General features: G+C 42.3%; 2 protein-coding genes across 2 annotated transcripts; both read left to right on the forward strand.

Moving 5' to 3' along the window:
- Positions 1–17,789: 17,789 nt before the first annotated feature.
- LOC120808806 (parathyroid hormone-related protein-like) lies at positions 17,790–20,077 on the forward strand. Its single transcript, XM_040161993.2, has 3 exons — positions 17,790–17,968; positions 18,163–18,281; positions 18,882–20,077. Exons 2-3 carry the CDS (start codon positions 18,178–18,180, stop codon positions 19,270–19,272), a joined length of 495 nt encoding a protein of 164 aa, XP_040017927.1. The 5' UTR covers positions 17,790–17,968; positions 18,163–18,177; the 3' UTR covers positions 19,273–20,077.
- Positions 20,078–20,565: 488 nt separating this feature from the next.
- Positions 20,566–23,627, forward strand: LOC120808665 (galanin receptor 2a). Its single transcript, XM_078083007.1, has 2 exons — positions 20,566–20,574; positions 22,704–23,627. The coding sequence occupies exons 1-2, from the start codon at positions 20,566–20,568 to the stop codon at positions 23,625–23,627; spliced, it is 933 nt and encodes a 310-aa protein (XP_077939133.1).
- Positions 23,628–25,885: the final 2,258 nt, after the last annotated feature.

Below are 25,885 nucleotides of genomic sequence, written 5' to 3' on the forward strand. Positions count from 1 at the left end.
TTTTGTTGTGTGATTATAAACTTTACATTTGGTTGTGTTTTATGGAGCAGGAGGAAGCAGCATCAAGCTGAAGAGAACGATGTGCGTGGTGACATTCAGCTGCTGTACCTTGGACACATTCTGTAATATCTTAAGTTACAGTTAAACGAGCGTGTATCCTATGCAATAGAAAAATAAGAAGTTCTTGCATACAAGTTAATAAATGTGTTTGCTGTTGTGGTTTTTAGTGACAGTATTGATGGAATCTCCTCTGCCTTGTGATTGCATTATTACTTTAAGCTGAAAGTGGCCTAACTGATTTAATTTAAATTTAAAATAATCAAAACAAGTTATTGAGGAGGAGAAGCATATCTTCCTAAATTAAATGAAATAAGAAGATTATCTTCATTATCTGTAATTTGTAACATTTGGGGCTTTTAAGGCTTTTACTATCAAGGGCAGCAGGTTGCTCGGCAACGGGAGCAGTGGAGGTAAACCTGATGATGCAGGAAGTCCCCCCGTAGACGAAGTCCCACGGTAGGGCAGACCGTCCCATTTCAGAGACCGGTGGGTTCAGCCTATGCGGTTGTTGAAGGACGCAGCCCGGGTGTACCGCAAAGGCTGCTGAAGCCTGCACGCTACAAGGATGCAGCCTAGCGACTTTGAGACACAGCTTGTGATGTATCGGATTTGACCCTTTTTCTGTCATCTTTGAAAAAAGGGGGAGGAGTAACTTCCAAGCATCAAGGTGGAAAATAAGATATTGATTACACTTAGTAAATCAGAAGAAATGCTCCTTGTACTTTCTTTTAGGTCCAAATAGAGCAAAATGTCCTTAAATGAATATTTCATACATCTAGAATGAATTCATTCGAATTAAATTAAGCAATCGGGACATCAGACCAATCATAAATGAATGTAAATAACACAGTGATCGGATGGGGTTATGTAAACATCCCACCCAATAGTTGAGGAATAAGAGCCACAAATATCAGGTTCAATTGGGAAATATCGGAAATCTCAATGTTTTTATCAGGAGTGCAACCTTTCCAGGATAATATGCCATTAATCACTAGGATCATATCCAATAAAGTGCCAGATTAATCAACGCAGAGGAAAACTGACAGCCCTGGTCCTTATCCACGGAGGAAAATAAGGGGCAACAGGTAGGCCTTTATCCATTGAGCTCTGTTCTTGCAATGCTCCCCTACACACAAAGACCATAATTTGGGGAGTCTCAGTGGCTACCTGTAAGGACCACAGGGGTGGCAAAAAGCAGGGCTGTGGCTTTCTGAGCTTCTTAGTGGTGCGAGCAGAAGGATTTACGGTAACTCTCAGACAAGCGTTCACAGCTTGGACTCTTGGCATGGATTCGATATTGTCCCTGGCTGAGCATCAAACCCACTGAACCTGAGGTCCAAAAAGGACCTACACAAAACCCTGGGATGTTTAAATGATAAATCGCCGACATTTAGTGGCAGAACAAAAACATTGGCCTTGCTGGGGATATCAATTTTAATTTTAATTCACATGGAGAGCGCATACTGGGTGGTTTGATTGACCACGGAGCGGCTTCTTCCTAAATTGACCGGCTCTTCTCTTTCGGTTGCCTTTTCTCTCAAACTCAGCACAGGTGTGAGTAGCAGACGAGTCTGCAGCGTGAGAGGTGCAACGGTCGCATCGCGAGGGGTTCAATCAGTTATCTTAAAGTTCACAGTCCTTTTGAGACCTAAGACCAAAGACTAAATGTTTTCCTCTGAGTAACTGAGCACTGTCTCTGTGCCTGCTTCAGCCCGCCAGCGCCAGCACTCCTGCTTTTGATGATGTAGAAACCAGCTCCATGAGATTTCAATGATAAAACCATGTGGCAGAAATGGCTCAGGTTAATACATCTGACATGCCGAGGAGCATAATGGGTCGACTCAGTGATCTGCTCTGTTTTTAAGAGGGATTAGTCTATTAAACATATTGGGGATGTTTTTGAAATCTCAGGTATAACTAGAAATTTCCTAGATTCCTAAATTTAACTAGACTGCCCGAAAATGCTGCAACATACACATATAAGTACGGTATAAGTCGCAAACCACTGGGATTTCAAGCCCTTTGAAACACAATGATAAACCCACCACCACTTAAGAAAAAGTAAATCCAGCAGTTATAATTGTGAGCACTTCATTCTTAACTAATCTAAATCATTTTAAATAGCCCAAGTTGTAAAAGGGTGGTATCGCAGCTCTGACCACACATTATAAAAGCAACAATCAGACCAAGTAGAAATATATACTACTAATCCTAGCATTCAATTTTATTTTGTTCCTCGTGCACTGTTGTCTTGTCGTCCATTGTCGTCCATTGTCGTACTGTCTGCTGTTACGCACCAACCGCCAAGTCAAATTCCTTGTATGTCTGACATATTATTAAAAAAAATTTTTTTTTACAGTATGAAAGTACAGATGTGTGAGCATAATCTATACAGGTGGTACACTAGCTGGCTAACAGCAGATCTGAAATTAGTTTGACACCCCTGATTTACAGCCACACGAAACACCGCACAGTGTCCTCCTTTTTGGTGTTATGGATATGGTCACCCTAGCGTGCGCCTGTGTGTCTCTCCCCTACGTAAGAGTGAGTGCACGAGTCTGTGTGCTCATCGCTATTTGAGTGGGGGGTGGATAGGATGGCTGAGGGGGTGCATAGAAGGGATTTTTGTTCAGGGGCTTGGGGGGGCGGGGGCAGGAAACTATAACTCAAACACAAAAAATGATGAGATTTGATGGGACCCCCGACTCTGACGAACATCCAGGTTATTTACATGTCTCTGCGTGTCATGAATACGTTTTTGACACGTGTACCTTCTAGTTTCATTGAGAAATATGTCAGCAAATGTGCATTGGAGCCTATGGAGTTTGGGACAGACATTGTCTCACTCTCGGGCGACTCAGGCCAAAAGTATATGTGTTTGGTTCCATAGCCACATGAGTACAACCAGCACAAGCACAACATCATTTTCATCCAACAATGAAACCTGAAGAGTGAATATTGTGGCCGTGAGAGCTAGAAAGATAGAAATATTTTTTTGTTTCGACGCTGCTGCACACTCAAGATCTTCAGTGCTCACCTTAAGAAATGCAATACACACTAATGTAAAACTCAGAAATGGACTGAAAAATTAATGAAACATAATTAGTGATTATGAAAAAAAATATATAGATATCAACAAGCTGTTATTTTCATAAAATATTTTAGACTTTTGTCAACATTTTGGAAGATGGAAGATTGGCGAAGCAGAAGGATTTGAAAGTTGAAGAAGTGGGATTTGGAAATGAACTCCATTGGAAAACCATTTTTAAAAATTGTATGTTTTTTCCAGCCCTAATGGAGCTGAATATTATAACATTTTAACGGTTTTAATAGCTGTAAGTGTGAAGGAGTTGAAAGGTGGCACGGAAGAAATAGAAGAAGACGACATAAAGATTCAAAGAACAATACTTGGAATGCTTCAAAGCCTTCCAACAATCATAAGCATTTCGAATAATACAGTCTGGCTTTGCTTCGCAGGCCACACTCAATTATGTTCAGGTAAAAGGGTAATGCTGAGTTGTATTAATGTGCTGACAGCTGATTATGCCAAGAGTAGCTTTACAAAGCCATAGGACTGAATTTAGGGTCAAAGAGGATGCACCGAGCCAACAAAGCAACCGCCACCCGGGAGAAAAAAGCCATGGTGCTAATATTAGGGGGAAGACTGATTACAGTGCTACTATTAGGTTTTGGCGTCAATTCTGGGCCAAAGTGGGAACGCCCTCCGGCCCTTCTCTTTGGTGTTCATGCACTCGGCCCTCAATGGCACACTACATGATATAACGAAGGGCCAGACCAAACATGCCAAAGCAGACCACAGGGTTACTCACAGCCCATGCACATTCTTTTGAGGCTGAAATGTGACCCGGTCCTATTTTTCAGCAGCTTGTCAGACTCACTGTGGTGCAGGGCGGTGAGCTAGGAGGGAAAACTGTTGTCACCTTTCTATAGCTCTTACTTTTTCTGACTTACAAGATGGCAAACTCGGCCGTCAAAATGAGACCAGATGGAGGGGTTGAATGAGTGCCGTGAGTCACCACAGATATGGAAGGCAAAGGTTTCATCAGCAGTAGACGGCAAATGGAAATTAGTTTGTTGGTGAAGCTTTGCAAGTTGATGGAAAGACTATGGCGAAGTTATAAGTGGAAATTGAAGTGACAACATGATGATTTTGGGTGGGTTTGGTGAAAAGTTCTGCAACAGCTTGAGGAAGCCGTGCAGGTCCAGCTGCGTGCGAGATGCTTTAAACATTTGCTGTCCTGGATGATGTCTGCTCAATTTCCAAAAACATCTTTTTTTTTTCTTCTCTTCTATTTCCTCTCTCGATACAGTTTTAAAGAACGGTCTTTGTTGGACAGCATCATCAGAGACCTCCACTGTAAAAACACCGTTGGGCATTCAATATGTCCGAGGTTGTCATCAGATGAAGCTCATTTTGAAAAATGCTTGTTATGACTGCTGCTAACCATATCCACCCACTCTGTGCCCTGCGAGAGGGACAACGAAGAGGAAGTCTCTCAATCAGTCAGGTCGTACTTCATCGCAGCAGGCTATCGAGGCGCCGGACGATGGACAGAGCTTTAAGGGAAACCTTGCACACCTGAATCCCACCGGTGATACCACGCATGGGAGAAAAGCAGAAAAACAGTCAGGCTGCGAATGGCTGTCTACATTTTTTTTATTTTTTTAGAAGTGTTCTCAAAGGTCTGGTGTTGTGTTCATTGATGGCTCCGAGCCAATAAAAGCTTTGCAGGCGGCACAGAGGATGGCGTCGTCACCTCCATGTGCCAGAGCCAGAAAAAAAAGAAAAGAAACCTTTCTACAAAAAAGGTAACAAGCGTGAATGAGATTGACGCAGCTGGACAAGTTGTTGTAAGTCAACTTATAGAAATGGCTTAACGCTCAAATGTGCATATTTCTTTGAGGAAATGATGAATGGTTTGTAGCAACTGCAGCTTGACTAATGAAATGCCTGGCTGGTATTAAGTAGAGCAGTGCTGCAACACCAGCAGGTGGAGGTGGAAAAATTTAATTTTGTTCAACACAACAATGGTGCTCCTTAAGAGTGTAGATGGAGAACTGTGTATATATTGAATGAAAGAAGAGCAAAGGGAAAAGAGGTTTCTGCTCTTCTCCCAACTCGCTGCACATAATTACATGAAACATAATAAGACAACATAAGTCCAAGTATGAAACTTAGAAAGACAAAATAAGTTGTGCAGCTCTAATGCATCGCGGAAAACTGAGACGTTGGTGAGTGATGGAATGGCATCTTCTTACCTCTGTACTGGATTTCTCCACGTAACATTGTTGAAACCCTTCCTCTGCACTACATTATGTATTTCTGATGGTTTTGACCATCAGACCATCAACACATTTTGTGGGCTGTCATAGTCCATCATCTCTTCAAATTGTCCATTTGATGGACTGCTGGCCACTTCATCCGTCTATACCTCCCCATTAGGACCGGTTCCTCTAATTACAGGTTTCCACCAACCACAAGCCTACACATTCCTCCCTCTGAGGGCACGGCCACAAAAGCAGTTCACCTCCTCTTTGACCAAAAACTCACTGTGCGAGTATTAAAAAGGCCCAGACTCTCCAAGAACCACCGCCAACTTTACCACTGAAAGAGATTTCAATAAATTTGAATTTCCGCAGCCACTTTTCCGCTCCTAAGAACGTAATGAATTACCAAACAAAAGCTTTGAAAGAATTCCTTTGCATTTCTCTTTACTCAATGAATTACCTGCGACCACACAAGGAAAACAAAAGATGGCAAGTTTATTTTTCTGTGGTGGGGCAGTTTCAACGGAGCGTTTATTCACTGACAGCACCTTCAAAGGTTCCTCAACCAAAACTTTCAAGCACCACTGATAGTAAACAGCTACAGTGGGAACATTCTAGTGCTGTCTATCATATTGTCACATTGTAATAATTCAAGCACTGGAAGCCTATGCTTTGTATATTTTTTTAAAGAAGAAAATAACATCTGTGAAGTATTTATCCAAGAATGTTTTTAATGCTCACTGTGTATTTATTAGAATCATTTTAGCTGTGCACAGAGAAGCATATTGTTCACTATGTGATCGTAGATAAGATTAGATTATTACAGCAGCAAACACAGCATCTAGTTCCACACCTTTGAATTGCTGGCCAAATACATAGCAAACACCCCACAGCAAGAAAAAATAAACTCAACAGGAAAAAAGTAGGTTACATTTTATTTATATAGCAGTTCAAACCAGAGTTACAAGTTGCTTTGAAATGACAAAATAAGAGAATAATGGAATTTGAAATTCAATTCAATTATTTGAAATTAAAGATTTAAAGCCAGAATTACTAAAGAATAAGAACACAAAAAGCGAAAAATGTTATTCGGGCATTTAGATTAGATTTAAAACACTCCCTCAAAGGGACAATACCAGTCAACTTTGGAACCCACATTGGAAAAAGTAAAACCAATAAAACAAATGAGGATTATACAAATACGAAGTGACATGAACACAACTCCGCAAAGGACAAAAGAGTGTCAGAAAAAAAAGCTCATTACACATTAACTTAGTTTGTACTGATGTGAGAATATAAAATATGTCTGTTGCATTTTGTTACAGACAAGCCCATTGCAGAAAACGCTTGTGTTTGTTTGTTTGTGTGTGCTTGTATAACTGTGGGGTTTATATATATAAATATATATATATATATGTACGTGTGTGTGAGTGTGTAAGTGGCCTGTGTGTGGCCAGACTCGCTGGGCTGATCTTGGCCTCCGCCTGTTGCTGGCGTTCAGCATGTCTGTAAAGAAACAGCTGGAGGCAAAGCCAACACCAGTCCCGTTCAGAAGCTCGGCCCTGCCAGCAGCGACAGATTCCAGAACTTTCCATGGTCCCGCGTCACCATGCCAACAGGTCTTGGCACGGCACATCTGTCCTGATCTGCACACCTGGCCCACCAAGAGTCCAGAATCACCTCTCCTGTCACTGTGTGATGAACAGGTCATTTACAACCCAAGTGTTTGTGTGTTTTTAAGAGTTATGGGCCCAGGTAAAGAAAACACCGTGGCAGTGGACCTCCTGTGTGTTGCCCTAATCAAACAGAGCTGAGGACCGTGGCACCGTAGAATAGACGCTTGAATTTGTTCAGACTTGTAGGGTGGAAAACCCACACAGGGGGGTGATATTAAAAAAAGAAACTGCATTATGGAAATGGGGCTCGATAAAGATTTGTTTTGTTGGTCTTTGATTGTCCCACTGAGCTTTCGGTGGTTTTAGCTTTCATGCGGAGGAGCACGTACCGAGCTGAGGCAAACAGGATCAACACAACTGCAGTGTAAGGGCCCCTGAAGGGGTTCACCCGAAATTCAGCCACGGCAAATTACGTGACACATTTACTGTCTGTGATTGTTTCCAAAGTGTCAACATACTTTCTCTGGACAGATACATTACTCATTTGAGAAAGTAAATAAAATGTATATTTTGCTGTTATGTTCTATATGTCTCCCTTGGATGCTGACGAGAGGAAGTAGTCATACGGTTTTCAAGGCTTTTTCTGAATGCAGCCCAAATGGCACGTTTAGGATGTCTACATTACATTATATGACATTCAATTGGCAGACAAAGACTTTGCCAAAAGCCGGCCATATTTCGGTCTTGGCTCAATGACTTTTACACGTAGAACTGGGCATAAAAACAACCAAGCCTAGCGTTACGGAGCTTCACCCGCCCCATGACGAAAAATGGGAGGCATCTTCTCCATGACCTTTTCTTATGACTATTTCCAGTTTCCCACATAGCCGCTTGTTGATTTAAGGCAACTGTCTTTAAATGAGCTAAAGGAGAAAAGGGGTTTTTGTACTCCTGGAGGAGTTGTTATCTATTTTGTGATATAAGAACCAAACAATCCCAGTAACTGTGAGAACAGGATTTATTGATATTATTTCATTGTGTTTGGAACTCAGAGACCAGGAGAAGCTGGATGTTCACAGACTACAGCAGCTCTTTTCGCTGAAACATTGTGTTCCTGGGAAGTATATTGACAGAATATGAACTATGAAAAACTTATTATAACACAGCAAGTCATGTTGGCCAAAAACAATTGATATATCATATGTCCCTGATCTTAAAGTGAAATCATTATACTGCTGTGGAGACCTTTGAGTTATTAAATTTACATTCACAAGCTTGGGTTCTTCAAATAACATCATTTCATGTTCAGCAACAAGTCTGTTGCTTTGGCTAAGTGATTATTTGACAGCATCTGGGCTGAAATCTCTGTGGATGTGTACTTGAGTCGGTTGTGACTGGCCGTTCTAATTCAATTGAGGGGAAAAACATTTAAAAAACCTGGTATTTAGGGAGAAAAACGAAAATGCACATTTCGCCCGGTGTACCTTGGCTCAACAGCTCTTAAAAGAAGCCAAACTTCATTGCCGTTGGAGAAAAAGGTTGTGATCTCCGAATGATTGTTTCAAGATTTAGACGCCACCCATGACGTCTAATCTTACTCACCCTCACACATTACGGGTACGGAGAGAAAAGATGATTTGCGTATGGGTATCTGGCACGTGGACGTCTGATTGATGGATTGATGGTATGCAAGTAAGTGCACACAATTTGGCTACGGAAGTACAGCCGAGTGCAATAGCTTAACGAGGACATTAACAACCAAAGAAGGGGAATCCAACCTAAACAAGTTGACACGTCCTTCGTTAACCGGTGACCCCTAACCAAATGTGTCCGTGGTCGCAGGGTCACATATCCACTGTGTTTATTATCCAAGCCAGCTCTTTCTTTAAGTTACTACCAGCGACTTTCAGCAGGTAACTCGTGACTCTGTGGGAATTCTATAGAACTTGAGTCTGCTGTTTGATTATTGACTCTTGACGACCGAACGTGCAACAAGCAGACATTTCGATGCTTGTGACAGGTTTGATTCGATGTTTAAAGTGTGCTAACCGGTCTGGACGTGCTGAGGCGAAACCCTCGGTTGCCAACACGCCCCCGCGCTTATTTTCAACGGCTTTGGCCGCGAGAGGGTCTATTAAGCGGCTGAAGGATGGCAGCTCTGAGGGATGCGTGGGCATGTCCTCCTCGGTAAGTGATCAGGTGTTTGACTCTGTCTGGTAGGAAGGAAGTCCTTATTAATGTTGAGGAGAAGGTCGAGGCTCAGCAACCTCAGGCATGCCCGCCCACACGCACAAAAACACACACGCTCCCATTCAAACAGGCCAGAGCGGCTCTCTCTGTGGTTCATTACTGGAGAAAAGGAGCTGGTGTGCTCTTAAATGAAAAGTCCTGATTGGGATCAGATATCTACACCTGCGGAGGTGTTAAAACAAATCCATCAAAATCGCTCACTGTTATAACCCTCCTTGTACTTTTTCTTTATTTTTCTGGCCTATGTTTTCCTAAAAATACACTCAACCTGCATTCAGTGGCGCAAGCTGTCAAGACAACAGTGACATATTATCAGGTACACTATACTGTCCAGCCATACCGACCGTCTCCGGTAGGAAGAAGGCCTAAATACGGTTAGCTATGAAACTATGGCTGGTCTAGCTAGACTGCAGGTAATCAATGGGAAAGACTGGATTGCTCACGGCGAATGAAAACTGTGCAAGTCGTCTTTTGTATTTGGCAACAATAAAGTTGATACCATGCGTGTTTGAGTTCATTTGTCTTGGACCGCGTTGGTGTTCCCGCAAAAGGTTAAAAGCTGTTTGCTCTGTCACCGTAGTTTACGCTCATAGCCCAACTCAAAGATAATACAATTGTCATAACATAAAGCTCAATGATGGACAGATTTTATTTTGTTTGTTTAATGTTCACAAAATATAAGTTGTGGTCATACGGGAAACAAGTTAATTGGTGAGCTTTAAAGGTGCTACATCACTTGCTCAGCTAAGCTAAGCTAAGCTAAGCTGACCTCAAAGACAAACATCATTCTCCTCATCTGACTTTCAGAAGTTATCGGCCTCTAAAACCAAAGCAATGAGCTGAAAGATGCTGCAATGCTGCGTTGAGCAGAGGAGAAAGACCCCTTTAAAAACACGGCCATTTTGGAGCTGTGTGGGAGCCCCTCAGACCCTCCATCGTTGTGGACACAAACACCAGCAACCTGTGAAACGAACACATCACACCTACGCAGCCACTTCACTCCCGCCATTAACACTGAACTTTAAAAGCTCCACAACAGCTCTTTTCCCCTCAGTAATTCATCTGCGCCACAAAGCTCAACTCTCCTTGGGGACATTTGTAACATAAACATATTCAGCATGTCTCAGTATTTCCAAAAGCCACCCACATGAGCCGTTCCCCGTCACAGAGAAAGGAATCTAGTCTGAATCAGTGCCACTTTATTTACAACTCCGACAAAACAAACTTTTAAAAGCTAATTCCCTTTTGCTCGCAAAAAGACGCAATGAAAGCCGTGCCTTATTTTACGGGCTTGCGAGACCGTGGGCAGCACAAAACCAACAGCTCGGCCTTCCTTCCTTCCTTCCTTCCTTTGCTTTACAAGGGGATGCAGATTGGAGAAATATGGTGGCTGTTGTGAGCAAATCCGCTTCATGGATTTAGACTGTTGGAAAACCACAGTCGGACCGAAAACAAGCCGCCTGGCCGGGGTCCATGTTTGAGTTACCCTCAGTGTTGATTTATCTGCTGGCCGGAGTATGTAATCAAATGTCTAATGGACTCACTGTTCATTAGTGAATTAACACTTTCAAACATTTACATCATCAAGGACGAGCACATGTTTTCAATTTATGAAAGAAAAAGTTATTTTAGAGGTTTCTATGAGGGAAGGGGATATCTTTTGCTGTGGGAACCCATTCTGAAAAATATAGAATTACACAACCACTTTTATCACAACACCTCTTAAAGAGATGTCTTGTAGAGATTTAAAGGGAACATTACTGATCATTTTGAAGGACCAATGCTGGTTTAAAATACAATCATCCCAAACTACTTTCTCAGCTTCACTGACGGAAAGAGACGTCTTTAAGTTTGGTGCATTTACGGTGCATGTTTAGCCCCTCAATGTGTAATGTGGTACAGATATATAGACATACACAAAGACATAAGGACAAATCAACTATTTACCTCACTTTACTGTCATACAAGACTACATAGTAGTTTATTTATTTTTCCTGTCTCCATTTTAACAACAGGCTGATTTTAAAGGTAATTGATGTTTTGGTTAAGTGTCTGTTTCACAGTTATTTCACTGCGTTTATTCTCTGCCATTTAAAAAAGGCTTGTTTATATTGGGTTATTTCTAGTGTGGATCTGAACAGCTAGATACTCCTTAAACTGTGTCCTCCCATACTCGGTCAAATTTTACTTGCTGCTTTAATTTATTGTGTCTCACAGGAGAAAAACAACACCGTTGAACGAGCTCATGTCATTTTAAAGTCTGTCTGTCTGTGTTTGGTCAATTATTCAGTAAAAAGTGTGGCCTCCTTTAAAAGAGCATGATGTAACTGTTCACCACATTTGACTATTTTAGCTTTATGAACCGACTCAAATTGCATTTTCAATAAAATAACAAATCCCATCTTCGAATATTGCAAATGTAACGGTTGCTTTTACAGAGAGACTTCTGTTAAACGAGACCACACAATTAATGCAAAATGATCAAAGATCCTTCTTTGTTTAGCTGCAGTGAGTCTGTCTCCTTCTACTTTGTTACTTTTTTTATTGCTAAAGCTCCCAAAATTGAATTGTGAAGGATTTCTCTATTACAATCCGCCGTCCACAATGTCCCAGTTTTATAGTATTATTTTTCACGTTGTTTTTAGGAATCCCTTTTAGGAGGATTAATCCAACATTTGTGTTGTTGCATCCAACGGTATTCTTGAATGAATTTTTTACATCCTTAAAAAGACAAAGAAAAAATAAGTCAACCTTCACTTTTTAAGGACTGGAACAAAAAACGATTTGCTTGAAAAATACTAAAACAATGGACTTAATTAAAAAAAGTTGTCTAATCTATCAATCAACATATTGCTGCACGGTTACCTTCAAAATCCAATTACTTTTACTCATGTTGGATTTAAGCCCCACCACACATGAGTAGCTTCACAACCCCCTCGCTGGAATGTCTTTTAGAAGATACTCCAGCTAAATAATGAAGCGAGCATAGCATGACACTTTCTATTCTCTGGTTGGCCTTGATATCCTTTCATGTTCGCAGAGGCTTAAAAGGGCCACAGTGTTCTCCAGTTCCCCCGCAGCAGCAGAAAAGTGAAAGGTAAAAGCTGAGGCCGGGGGAACGGCGTGCCAGTCACCGTGCCCCGGTGAGCACAGAGCGGGTGGCCCCGCTCCACGCAGGATGGGGCTGTCCGGAGGCCGCCTCCAGCATCCGCGTGTCTGTCTGCCTGCCAAGGCCTGCTAGCATGTCCCACGGTAGGCTGGGAGGACGGGAGCGCTTAACAAGGCCTGGGCATTGAGTGCAGTCCATTTAAAATAACATATGGAAAATAAATACAGGACCTAAGTTCCCTGTACAGTAATTGGTCAGGAAACCAACAGAGACAAGCTCGTTTACAGTAAATGGATCAGCTTTGAGCTGGTGAAGTGCACTTGGCTCGCACCGCGCATTATAACGATTTGGAAATTTCAAGTGAAGCGAGGTTTTTTTTTTTTTTTTTTTCAACGTGAAAACAAAACTCTATCTGTGTGTCCGAGCACAAGTAAATATAGAATGATGTTAAATATAGAAAAATGACAGCGAGTGCTTACAGATGATGTAAGAACAAATTAACACATGCAAATGAAAAAAAGGGGTCTGAAAGACTCATCAAACTTCAGTTTATGCATCTAAACTTTTATTTTGTTTTTTGAGTACACACACACACACGCACACACACCTACACACACACACACACACACAGTGGTTAGTTTGACCAACCTTGTTGACCCACTGGCTTAGCTGTGGTTGCACGCTGGACGCAAAGCACTCATTAATGATTTGAGCCTGCTCTTCACTTGTGCAAACAAACAGACTCAGCCCGTCATTACTGTAACACCACGTGTGTGGTCTTCTCAATCAGACCTCTATTGATTCTTCAATTTTTCGGGCCGAGACGGAGGCAACGCAAGCGTGTAAAAGACGTGGAGCGCGCAGACTCGTGGCAAAGTTTTTCAAAAAGCGGTCTGCACACCAGCAGATGCATTTTTCCTCAGCCTCAAATACTGCACGGTGGTTGCTGCAGCGGGCAGGAGTGTGTTCCACATGCCACGCCACGGCATCACCACAAGCCACAAAGCATACAACACCACACTAGCTTTTATGCTGCGTGTAAAACGCCACCGTAACCAAGAGAGCGCTCACCCCCTCGACACCAGCTCCACTTTCCCCCCTCAGACAGAGCTATCTTTACATGGACGGGCAGAGCACAGTCCGACTGTGAGCTCTGCTGTGTGTGTTGCTTGGCAGCCGGGGCAGAAGTTTATGGTAATGTTTTGGGTGATAGGTCAGGGGCAGGAGGGTGGCGGCCGGGCCATTGGCGGTGGCTGTGTGGTAACTGTGTGGCGATTCAGGCTGTGTTCAGCTGGTCTGGGGTCTGCCACTGAGGTCAGGAGAGTGAGAGGGTGGCATCAGACATGGGGCAGCTCGCGGTTTAGGGTTTTGAGAAGGGAGGGAGGGGGGGGTTAAGGGGTGAGGAATGAGGAACAGGCCTCCCTCTCCAGAGCTCGGAGGACAGGGGCCACTGCAGAGAGGTCGGCCACAGTCAGACACCCAACCATCAACACATGCCAAGGGAGAAATGCTAATGTATTGGCCACCTTATACGGCCAGGTCAAAGACCTTGGCCCTGGACGTGTTTTTCTGCTTTCTGAATCCCTCTAAATCCCATCTTGTGCGTGATCAAACTCCAACATTAAATAGATGAGTGTAAAAACACTCCAGTTCAGAGAGTAGAGCTGTGCCAGGCAGGAATCATTTCATCTTAGACATACATTTCACAGGCAAAATGTCCAGTGGCAGATATTTCCTGTCTGAAAAATAATGATTTAATGTACCTGTGCTGTAGACTGTGTCTGGACAACATGCTTTTGTCCTAGTAGGACCTCCCCGACTTACTGTCTCCAGTAGCTTGACATTTATGGTTAATGTTAAAAAAAGCCCCAAAGCGCTACCTGAGGAGGATTATCGTATATCAGGCAGCAGAAACAGAAACAGACAAATCTTGCAGCTACTTTCAGATCTAGTAAATGTGTGACGGAGGAGGACATGTTTGGGTAACCCTGAGCAGGAATTAGGTAATGTTCAGGATGTATGGCTCTTAAAGTGTGGAGTGGTGACCCTTCTCTGACATCCTGACTAAACTACCCATTGTGCATTGTGGTTCAAAACCTGAAAGTCTGCTTCTGCGGTTGAAAGAAGAAGTCAATTTAAATGTGTGCAATATAATGGATGTGAACATGTAAAACGTTGTGCTAAACATTAGCGTTTCTTCGTAGCCTGTAGCTGCATCTGGAATACACATTCTTTATGAACTCTTTCAACAAGACAAAACTGAAAGAGGGAAACCTTAAACAATTGATTTAATTTGGTTTAATTGAATCAATCAAAGTCACCTCAAGTTTACAAAATGTTAACTTTGCTCTGTCTCTGGATTTTGATGCAGAGCTTTCTTCCACTGCTGTCCAGATTGAATGTGACACATTTCAAGGACCAATAAACCACCAACCAAAAAGAAAACAGAGAGCATCAATTTCAAATTTCATCTCCTGTGCTTTGCCACTGCAGGAGAGCTGTTGAAAACAGCTGAACCAGAAGAAGGTCACCACGAATAAGGAGCATTCCTGGGACGACAGTTATGATTGGAAGGTGTGAATGATTAGAAGAAAAAAACTCTTCCAACCGCCCACAATACGACATTATGAAGCGTGCCTCAAATGAAATGACCGAAACGGCCAGTACAGTAACTCATAGTTGAAAAACCATTATGAGGGGAAAGTAACTCTGCAGAAGTGATTTTTCAAGTGAGGTTTTCCAGGATAACAAACCTGAAGTTCTCATGTGAGCAAATGGCCCAGCGATCAAAGCCCTGACTGCATCATAAAGGGACCATTATCAAATACACTGTGAAACCTTGGATTCGGTTCTTTGCAGTTAAGTATATAGTTACAGATCACATTGGACGTGTTATATAAGTTGGTAGAATGTCATGTTTAACATGTGCGCCTGTGAATAATTACTTCTTTTAAACAGACTTTGAATGTAATGACTGTACATGTCTTCACTTTACACTTTACCATAACGTTGAAATTTCCCTTTAAACTGGGATGGGGTTCTGAATTAAAGGGGAGTGGTGCTGTAAAATATAAATAAAATATTAGAGAACGCTGACAGCAACAAAATGTAACTTTTTGTGGGAATTAACACTGACTAATGTAGATGCCCTAGTACATGGTGACTCTGGGTTTTACACCACAGCAAAAGCAGGGACGGCTGCAACTGAAGCTAAAATTTATGACATAATTGTGTGGGCAAATAAGAGGGAATTGGTACAACACACAAAAATAGATGCTGAACTCCGCAATTATAAATGAATTGAGGGTGTTTCTCTGGATGCAGAGTGTGTGTGTCTGTGTGTGTGTGCGCTTGGATGAGGAGTGTGTGTGTGTGTGTATATATGATCTGTACGTGTGAAGTAGGTGCAGTGTGAAAAGGATGAAAAACGGACGGGAATACTGTTCTGTGTTGAGAGTGCAATTTAGCATGAATCAAAAGCAGCTTTCCTGGCTCCTGTTTCCTTCGCTGCTGTCTGCCAGGAAATGGGATTTTTTTTTTTTTTCAAATATTTTTTTGCAGGTAAAGTCCTTGCAGAATGGAATCAAATGAGGTATTTTTTCCCTTTCCAAATGTTAAAGTGTTCGAAGTTCGAGGCAGACTCGCTGGAAACAGAAGAAAGCTGAGTCTTGGAGACAGCAGGGGGGTCCACTATATATTTGTCCCAGCCCCAAACCCCTGGACCTCTTGCTGAATTGAATCATGACTGCTTGTAAAATACTGAGCCCTCTATTAAGTAATTTACCACCAACTGGTCTACAGTCTAGCCTGAAGTGATTCTACTAATCATCACTGCTCACAGAAATAATTTATGGGTTTTATTCATGAGGAGAAATGCAAGTTATTCCATGCAGTAAAACAGTGAAAGTAGGTGCAGTAACCACATAAATGACTCGGGATTTTTCAATGGCCTGTATTCATTTTAGTCAGCTCGCAAACAATTTCAACCACAAATCCATAAAAAAAGGCAAAGACACAGTGTATCTATGGTACATTAGAAGCGTTGCTGTACTACACTACATGTAGCAATACCTACATTTGTAAGATTAAATAACCTTAAAGATGTTCGATAGTCTGTAAATAAAGGCACTGTGGCGTTATTTTTGACAATAGCAATGTTAACATGTCAGTGTTTAGCAGGTTTAATGTTAATTTAGTGCGTTCCCAACCCAACGTATTAGAAACTTTGACCCAACGTTGACCCAATGAGGACAGGAGTGCTTGTTATTCCCAAAGCTTATGAAGAATCATCCAAAAAGGCTATTTTAGAGTAATCCATGCAATCCTTGTTGAGGCATATCAACTCAAAACCTTAACAAGGCCTTATGGTGGCTCTGTGGAAAAAGTCCCCTCCAAAGTTTCCAAAAGGATTCTGATGCAAGCATTGTAACAGACAGAGTTTAAAATTCTTACAAAGCAGTTATAGAGCCCTGCCCTTGCTGCACATACTTCTACACTTGGTCATGCAGTGCTGTCATTCAAGGTGCTACTAAAAATACATGCAATTTTATCCACACACAAGCTAAACCTTACATCAAACGGCTGACCTGTAATCTGTGTATTTATGACGTTTTTACTCAATTCACAAAAGTTGCTTGAGACGTATTGCCGACTTAATGCAACGATCTCCACTTTCTTTATTAGGTGGACACGGAGGATACCTCAGCGCCCACTGTAACCATTTGGTGGTGAGCTGGTTTGCTCAGGGGGAGTCGGGGTGAATTGAATGGTCTGCAGTGAGAAGCTGTGGGTTGGGTTTCTCTGAGGTTATGGTCATTCTCCCTTGGGACTGTGGTTAGGCCTGGCTGTTTACTTTGGAGGGAGTCTGCCCCTCCCCTTATACCCTCTGCTTGGTAACCCACGATTACCTCCAACACTGCACACCTGTCACTTTTTTTCTGACATATTTATGATTAAATAATCAGTGGACTTCATTTGGTCGCAAATGGCGAGAAACGGCTTAAAAATGAACTTGAGCAAAGTGAACCTCTTTTGCTGTGGGGCGTCCGGGATGTCGCACGGGAGCCACCTTCCTGTCACAGCAGGTGTGTGTGAAGGGCTGAGGGGGAGGGAGAGAGGGAAGGGTGGGGAGGGTGTTAGGACTGGACTTAATGGGTAGGGGCTGAGGTAGTGCCTTCTTCTTCTTCTTCCCCCAAAGAGGAGTTTGACTTTCTCACTGTGCCTTTCTCAGACAGACTCGCACAGAGCTGGACTGTAAAACCCCCCCTCGGCACAGCGCTGCGGCTCCGGCCACCAGAGAAGATGCTTCATCATAACTCTTCATGAGATTACTGCAACGTCGGGTGGAGTTTGCAGCCCCACAGCTGATGGGCTGCTGCTTCTGCTGCTGCTCCTCTTTCCATCTTTATCTGTCTCTCAATTGGGACGCTGGGGAGAAATAAATAGCTCAACCCACCCTGTTGGGAGGCAAATGAATGGAGCTGAGTGACGGGGGATTTCCCCATGCTGCCTGCATTCCCATCTGGACACAAGTTTTGAAGTGGCCAGATTGCATTTGGGAGAATAATTTTTCTTTTTACTTTGTAAATGAATTTTTGCTTACTAGCTTGCAGACTGAGCTTTTTGTGGATTTCACTGTAAACATGTAAGTCTATGTTTCTCCTTTTAATAAACTGTTTGCACAAGTAATGTTGCCTTGGGCAGCTGACGTACTCTGGAACGGAGCAACATTTTTTAGCTTCACCGCTTGACTGTCTATCGAATAGTGGACAGTTCACGAAAACAAAGTTCCACTTTATTCACTGAAGTGACTGATTTGCTATTTCTTGTGTTCTTCAGATCTTGGGCTTAAGGATGTGCTCCGTAGTCATGCTCCATCAGTGGAGTCTGGCTGTGTTCTTGCTGTGCTCACCAGTGACTCTTGATGGGAGACCGGTTGCTGCACTAAGTAGCAGAACGTGAGTTATCCTTTATATCATTTTGAGGACAATAGAAAAGTGATGGACATTTTAGATAATATGAAACTTTAAAATGGAGAGCTGGTTAATATTTCAACTTTAACTGAAGGAAAATTTTTGAAACATTCCGGTCAGCATTAGAAAACCCACATCTAGAGTTGATTAATCAGATGAAATAAAGGTACAAGAGTTTTTTCCATTTCCACTCGTTTTTTGGGGGGGGGGGGCTGGTGCTTAGATTAGTCATGACTCTCACAGATTTGTTTATGCTGCCACCTACTGTACTGAGCTGTCCTGGTGCCTGACCACTTCTCTGCTTTCAAGTCTTCTACCACTGCGCCATGCAAAAGCTCAATACAGTGGTGCATCATGAAATAAGAAAATGGTCAGATTTTGTTGGTGCTGACTTCAAATGAAGACTTGGTTAAATCATTTGATTGATAGTTGTAGATAAATCAGAATAAGTACTCAGTACATAACTGACGTACTTGCTGCTCTCCTCTCATGCACAATGCAGATTTACTATTTATTTATTAGCTTTAAGGCAACCTCCATTGTTTTTCTGACTCTCAATCCGTCTCTTCATTTTCCTGCAAAAAGGAAGAGGTCAGTGAGCCACGCCCAGCTGATGCATGACAAGGGCCGCTCCTTACAGGAGTTCAAGCGCCGCATGTGGCTGCAGGAGCTGCTGGAAGAGGTGCACACGGCCGACGAGCGAGCTCCGCCCGTGCAGAGCCGAATCCAGATCCAGACCTTCAGTGGGAATGCCCTGAACGAGAAGCCCCCAGGGGCTACCAAGAACCTCCCCACCGGGTTCAGCCCGGACATAGAGGGCCCTAACCTGCCACAGGAGACCAACAAGGCCGTGGCTTACAAGGACCAGCCACTTAAAGTGGCCACCAAGAGGAAAAAAAAGGCGAGGCTGGGCCGTCGTAGAGAGAGCGACAAGAAGCGGACGCGTGCGCGGTCTGTCACAGCCAAGGAGCCGTGAAGGACGCAGTGACCTGGTTGAGAGACTCCCAATGGCGTTTGGATGGAACTGCACTAAGACACGGACATGGGTTCGGCGTGACCTGAGAGACTCTACTCATGGCTGACTTAGTCACTTCATATTACGTCCTGGGTTTGAGCTTGTATGATAATGTTTTGCTGAGTTTATATTTTTGATCAGAACGTTTTTGCAAATTATCTCCACAACATCTTTTTAGGTCCATATTTATTTTGGAACACCTGTAGGCATCTGTAATTTTGACTTTTTAAAAAAAGCCACATGCCGTCATCTCTAACCAACCGAGTGCACGAGTATTTATTGCCTGACTATTATGTAACTTCAGAAAATTGGGAGGCGAGTGGTCTACTTTTTTGTTTGGCTCCATGTTGACTATCGTGAACTGACAGTTACTGTACACACCATCTGTTCACTGCATACATCTGTTCAAACCGTTCTACCATAATTTATTTCACTTTGAAAGTGTGTATTTATTTTGTGAATGTATCATGGTGCTGCTGACTAAATTCCATAATGCACTTTAGTTATATCCTGTACATGTTCTTTTGTGGTTGAGTTCTATTTTGATGTTTCTTTTGGAAGTTTTCTGCATTACTTAGATCCTCCATGGACTTGTAACTTATTGGATGCTTCATCAAGTCTACTCACCATTTCATATTATTGTTTATTTTTATAGAACAAGCTTAAGTCGGGGGCTGTCAGACTCATTTAATGTTCTTCACCATGCACTGAGGGCATACTGTACATGTTTCCAGTTAATCAAACATTAAAAGTGTAGCTAATAGAACATTTTTATTCACGGTGTCTTTGTCCACAAGTCAAATGTGGCTCAAGTAGTGATAACACTAGATGTTTGTCTATGACGATCACTATCAGTAGAGTTCTTACCCTACTAATACCACTGCTGCTACTACTGTATTACCACGTAGGGGTTTTGCTTTTCACTTGAAATCCTCCACCATCGTCTTGACGTTCAGCTCTCCTTCCTCCCGTGACGTGATTAGTGAAACTTGACTCCGACACGTGCTCAGCTGACCTGCTGACATCAGCTTAGTATTTTATAAATGAAAGAGCTTTTTATATGAATTTGGGAACTGACTGGACAGGCCGCCCTATATAAACGGTGCCTTTGTGTTGTGTTACATTGATGACACTTACTACCGCAATAAGCCTGATGACAGGTAGAGATACAATTATTAAAAGCAAACATTTAGATATAAGGTTGATCCTTTTGAGTGATTTAGAACTCGAGCAAATCACAAAACATTGCTTACAATGCCGTTTGTGAGAATATAATACGTGTTTTAATAATAATACCATAAGATTAACTGGTATTGGAAATAAGTAGTTAGTCTTGTATTAACCCTAAAGATGGCAGCAATTTGTATGTACATCATTAAGTGTTGTTTGCATCAGGTGAACAGAATACTTGGTATTATGGTGATAAACTAAATGCAAGGTTTGTTATTACTTAGAGCAATAAGCACACAACTTGATTGCGAATCAATTCTATCTGCAGCAGAGTCAATTGCCTATTTTAAGGTGCTGAACATTGAGGAATGATCATTTTATTTAGTCTATCATCATTTCACAGAACCCTCTGTGGTCTCTTCAAAGAGGTGATTTTGTCCAGTTCAAAAGCCAAATGTATGTCAGTTTTCACTCATAGCATACAAAGCACATCTTCACATTTGTGAATCCTGGAAACAGTGAACGGTGTTAAAAAGTGTTTCAAACAACTGAATTGAAAATAGATTATCAAAGAAGACGATAGATTATTTCCTGTTGAGCTACCAATCGATTACTGGGCTAATCATTTCAGCTTTATGGTGCATCAAATTACATGAATGATTCACCACAACGTGGTATAAAAACTATCAATTGGAAAGGTGACTAATCTACAGGTCAGTTATCAATTCTCTCTCTAAAATCTCAATCACGACGTTTCAGCGGATAAAAACAGAAAAGAGGAAACAGGGGGATGAATGGGCCTTTGTTCAATCTCATCTAGAAATAAATAAGAATTTCACGATTTGGGTCAAAACATTTCTTTTAAGCGGACAGAGCATAACAAAGCTGTTGACGTCCCACTTGAGAACAGCTGCCGGGTGAATGGCACGGCCACTGGTAATGGACGGGTTAGCAAATGCATCAGCATCAGCTATATCCTGTGCTAAGAGCAGCAGTCTACACCGTAGGCCATTAGCTGACACAGAGTCATAAATGCTGTGGAAAGCCTGATAAAACCGCTGCCAGGAGCCTGCAGCGAAGAAATCAATCAAACAACGGAGAGAGACATTAATATCTCCGGAGAAGGGGAGAAACAGTCACCGTGATCAATGGAATTGTCCCTTTTTTCTTTGGAGAGTGCTATCGTTTTTTGTTCATACACTGGGAATTAAATGCCTTAAAACAAAGAGGCTTTAACAGATTAGGGAAGTTCCCAACAGACAGAAACACAGTCCGGGTCCATAAGGTATTCTAAACAGACTGATATAAATAAAAGGTTCACTTTCTTAGCTGTTCTTGAAAGTGAAGATACTCATACATCTAATGACAGTAACAGAGCAGGGATTATAGTGCAGCACTGTTTCCTGAGCAGCTGTTCCGAGGTTGTTTCTCTTTAAAGCAAGTCAAGCCGAATCAATTTGAGCCGAGTGGTGTTTGCCTTTCCTCTTTCCACATTCACCTATCACACTTTGTAATGAGTCCTGAGAGGCTGCCACCTCTCCCTTCGTCAGTCCAGTTTAACAGGACGGACGCCAGGGAAATGGAAGTCTACGTGATGAGGACAGATCCCTCAGGAACATGAACCTGAAGAAATCCCTGGAACGACGATGGTGAGTGCGTCCAAATGATGGAGAACTGTTACATTTGGCACCATTTTAGTGCAACACACCCCTGTTATAGTGTGGCTGTCAAAATGTTCATTAAATAAATAACATATTACTGTTGCTATACAGAAAAGCTTTTATTTTTGTAATATTGCATCATGTGTATTTTGGTGGTAGTATGATCCATACATATTCATACGTATATATTTTGTATCGCTACGGGGCCACGTTAGCCTTTCAGATGCTATTTAAATCAACCGAAAAAAATAATAATTTTGGCCATACTAGGAATAAAAGTGGCCATATTAAACAGATGTATGTATCTTGTGTGTTATTTCACTCATAGCACAATGCTATTCAAGTCCAATTAATTATTATTTTGATGATATTTGGTTAATAAAGATAGAAATACTAAAATATTGTTCATTTGACTTTTTCCTGAGCTCAATATGACACATTTTGTCTTGCATTTTAAATAATAGTCGAAACCCCCTAAAATATGAAGTTCTCTATGATATAAAAGCAAACAATCTCAAACATGACTGAATAAATGCTTGTCTTTGTTCTTATATTTGAAAGGTGGCTGTCCCTAACCCCTATGTGCTGATCTTTGCCTGTACCTGTGGCGTGATCCTGGCCATCGGGCTCTGCGCCAACCTGCTGGTCTTCTCTCTGTTTGCAAAGTACAACACGTTGCGCAAGAACCGACTGGACATCCTCCTACTCAGCATGACCCTGGCCGACTTCCTCACCCTGCTGCTCATCCCCTTCACCTTGCACTCGGCCGTCAGTCACTCCTGGCCTCTGGGCGACATGTCCTGCAAGGTTTACCAGTTCCTGCTGGCCTTCAGTCTGGCGGCCAGCACCTACTCGCTGTGCGCAGTGTCCATGGCCCGCGCCATGATCATCACCAACCCTTACCAGCCGCCAACCATGGACTTGGTCATCCTCATGTTCGTCCTGGTCTGGGCCCTCAGCTTTTTTATCAGCCTGCCGCTGCGTATGTTTGCCACCAAAGAGAGCCTCGGCCCGAGCCTGGCCAACTTTACCTTCTGCCTCCCAACCATTCACGAGCACCACTACCAAGTGGTGCTGAGCCAGTTCGTTCTTTACTACTTTGTTCCGATGCTAGTCATCGCCTTCAACTACGTCCGCCTGGCTCTTTTTCTCCACAAGAGCCCTGTAATGACGGTGTCCAGCGCCAGGAACACCCGCCGTGCCTCCATCATGGTGTTCTTGGCCGCTACTACCTTCTCGGTGTGCTGGCTGCCGGGTTATGTGCTGGAGCTGTGTCTGTACCTGGGGCGGTATCGCCACGGACAGGCCTGGGAGATGTTTTACTTCATCTGTACGGTGCTGCAGTACCTGCACCCCTGTGTCAACCCGGTGCTGTATGTGCTGCTGTCGAAGCGCTACCGCCACAGGAGGGCAGCCTGGCTCTTCAGCTGCAACCGGAACAGAGTGGAGCCACAGGTCATCAGCGTGACCACGGACAGCTTTTAGATGCAGCTGATCGACAGCTCTTTTGTATTTATTGTTTCTACAAATCAACTGCTTTTGTTTAAAATGTGTTTTTGTGATTACATTCTGATTTCCCTCCTCATTTGAGGTATAAATGTAGTAATCAGATAACAGGATTTCTTTTCAGGCATGACTGCACTTATATGTTCACATTTACCGCCAAATGCCACAGAAATTGTCAACTTTAGTACTGAATCAGTGTTTTTTTAAAAACTCGTATTAAGTGTTATTGCTGCAGATCTTTCTGTCCCTTAGATTTTCTTGGTAAGTCATTTTCTTTTTTTATACTCATTTTTTATACTCAAATTTACTTGTTGTGTAAGACTTTTTTCAAAGGATCGTTTTATTCAAACACATCATTATTAGGCGTGATTCCTAAATCGAAGATCTGATCTGAATTCTGTGTGGAGCTCTTCTAAGAAATGTTTTTACTCTTCTGAAACAACCGCAGCTGCATAACGTTTTGTTTAGTGGGAAAAAAATATAGAAATAATTTCAAATAACTAGTAGAATTACCAAAAGTAGTAATACATGAGTATTTTCTTAACATAATTTCTCTTTTGATTTATTTTTTTCTTCATATTATCAGGAACGATTGCATTTCAAGGGAAAACAGTAGAAGTGTCCCGTCTTTTCCCTCTTCGCTCACATTTACAAAATATGTGAGGCACTGTTTCACAAATGTTTGAGTACGTTTGTGTCTTCACAGGTGCCACCAAGAAGAAATCCTGGACATTTACGCTTCGTAACAGGATAGCAGGCCTATCTGACGTGTTAACTTCCTGTAATAAAAGGTGTGGGTCTACTGACGTATTCCTACTCCCGAGTAAAGTTGGTCTCCATTTCTTTCACAGCTTTTTCATGCCAAACGACACATTTACATTGCAGTGTTCCATCATAGACGAAAGTCTAAGCGCAACGACCACAAAACACAGGAAACGCGACAAAGAAACTTCCGGGGTAAGATATCAAGCAACGACAAATCATTCAGAAAGTTAAGCCGTTAAATATGAGCCACTTTAACTAGTCATGATAAACCATTATACTGAGCCATCAAACATGACGTCTGAACGACGGAGGTCAGAGACTCCCATCTCTCACAGTGGGATCATAATGATGTCAGTGTTATAAAATGTTTTATATATTATTCACATTTGTCAGTCATATTGTGATTGTAGATACAAGATAGAAGATACAAAAGCGAGAACATACATGTAAAGTGAAGATACGGTGAAGGACAATCAGCAAAATGAACAACTGCAATGTAATAACTGTGAATGTATTGTTGCAGCCAGCTATAATTCAGAGACTGGGTGATATTTTGTTCAGATATTTCCCCTAAATACAGTTGTACCGTCTCTAGGTGGTGCTCTTGTCAACACACAGGAATCAACTCTTTTCTTTGGTTGTATCATTACATTCAAAATTCCAAATAGAATATAATATTATTTTCTGTTATGATATTGCGACTGTCCCCCACGGCAACACCCGGTAAGATATTGATCCTTATGTAATAAATAAAACATTAGCGAAAAAACATAAATGACACATTACCATCACTAAGTGTTTTAAGGATGACTGCCTCTTTATTTAGCTTGACCTAAGAGGACCTGTCGGATGTCCCCTGGGTGGATCAACAGTAAGACCGCTGGCTTCACTGCGCCATTCTTTGCTCACCAGCAACATGCACTTGACTTCCGGCTTTTTTTCTCAGGCCTAAAGGTCGGACAGGGAGAGCAGCGAGGCGCGGGGCGGCGGCGGGCGCGAGTGTTGTCGTTACCCAGAAAGCAAACGTATTGGGTAAAGGGAACATCCAGTCTGGCTGAGTTCAGGCGGCCGCTGCAGTAATGGGAGACAACCCGCCACTCCCTCTGTCCGTTAGGCCCCTGACTTTTGACCTTTCACTTTACCGTAGCGCAGCTGGCTCGACTCATACCGCCGGTCATCTGTATCAGCATGTCGGATACGGCGAAGCAGTAAAGCGCTTTAAGTGAACTGAATGTACTTCAGAGTACATCAGCTGCATTGTAACAAAGCAAGATTATCTGTAAAAAATAAAAGCAAATATTAGTTTCATTGCTTTGTGAATGGTCCCTTCACTATAATTAGTTAGCATTATTCTTATCTCACCTGTGGAATAATCATTGTATTTTTGAATAATCAAGTATCGGTTGAATTATAAAAATATCAATAGTTTACCCATATCTGATATGTAATACGTAATCATAATCACCTATCGT

The sequence above is a fragment of the Gasterosteus aculeatus genome, chromosome X (assembly GCF_964276395.1).
Source record: "Gasterosteus aculeatus chromosome X, fGasAcu3.hap1.1, whole genome shotgun sequence".
NCBI lineage: Eukaryota > Metazoa > Chordata > Actinopteri > Perciformes > Gasterosteidae > Gasterosteus > Gasterosteus aculeatus.

Bases quoted from the DNA above. Each gene is read 5' to 3' on its own strand.
- LOC120808806 (XM_040161993.2), top strand. From the start codon at position 18,178: ATGTGCTCCGTAGTCATGCTCCATCAGTGGAGTCTGGCTGTGTTCTTG. The intron at 18,282-18,881 runs GTGAGTTATCCT...TCCTGCAAAAAG, and splicing joins GCTGCACTAAGTAGCAGAAC to GAAGAGGTCAGTGAGCCACG.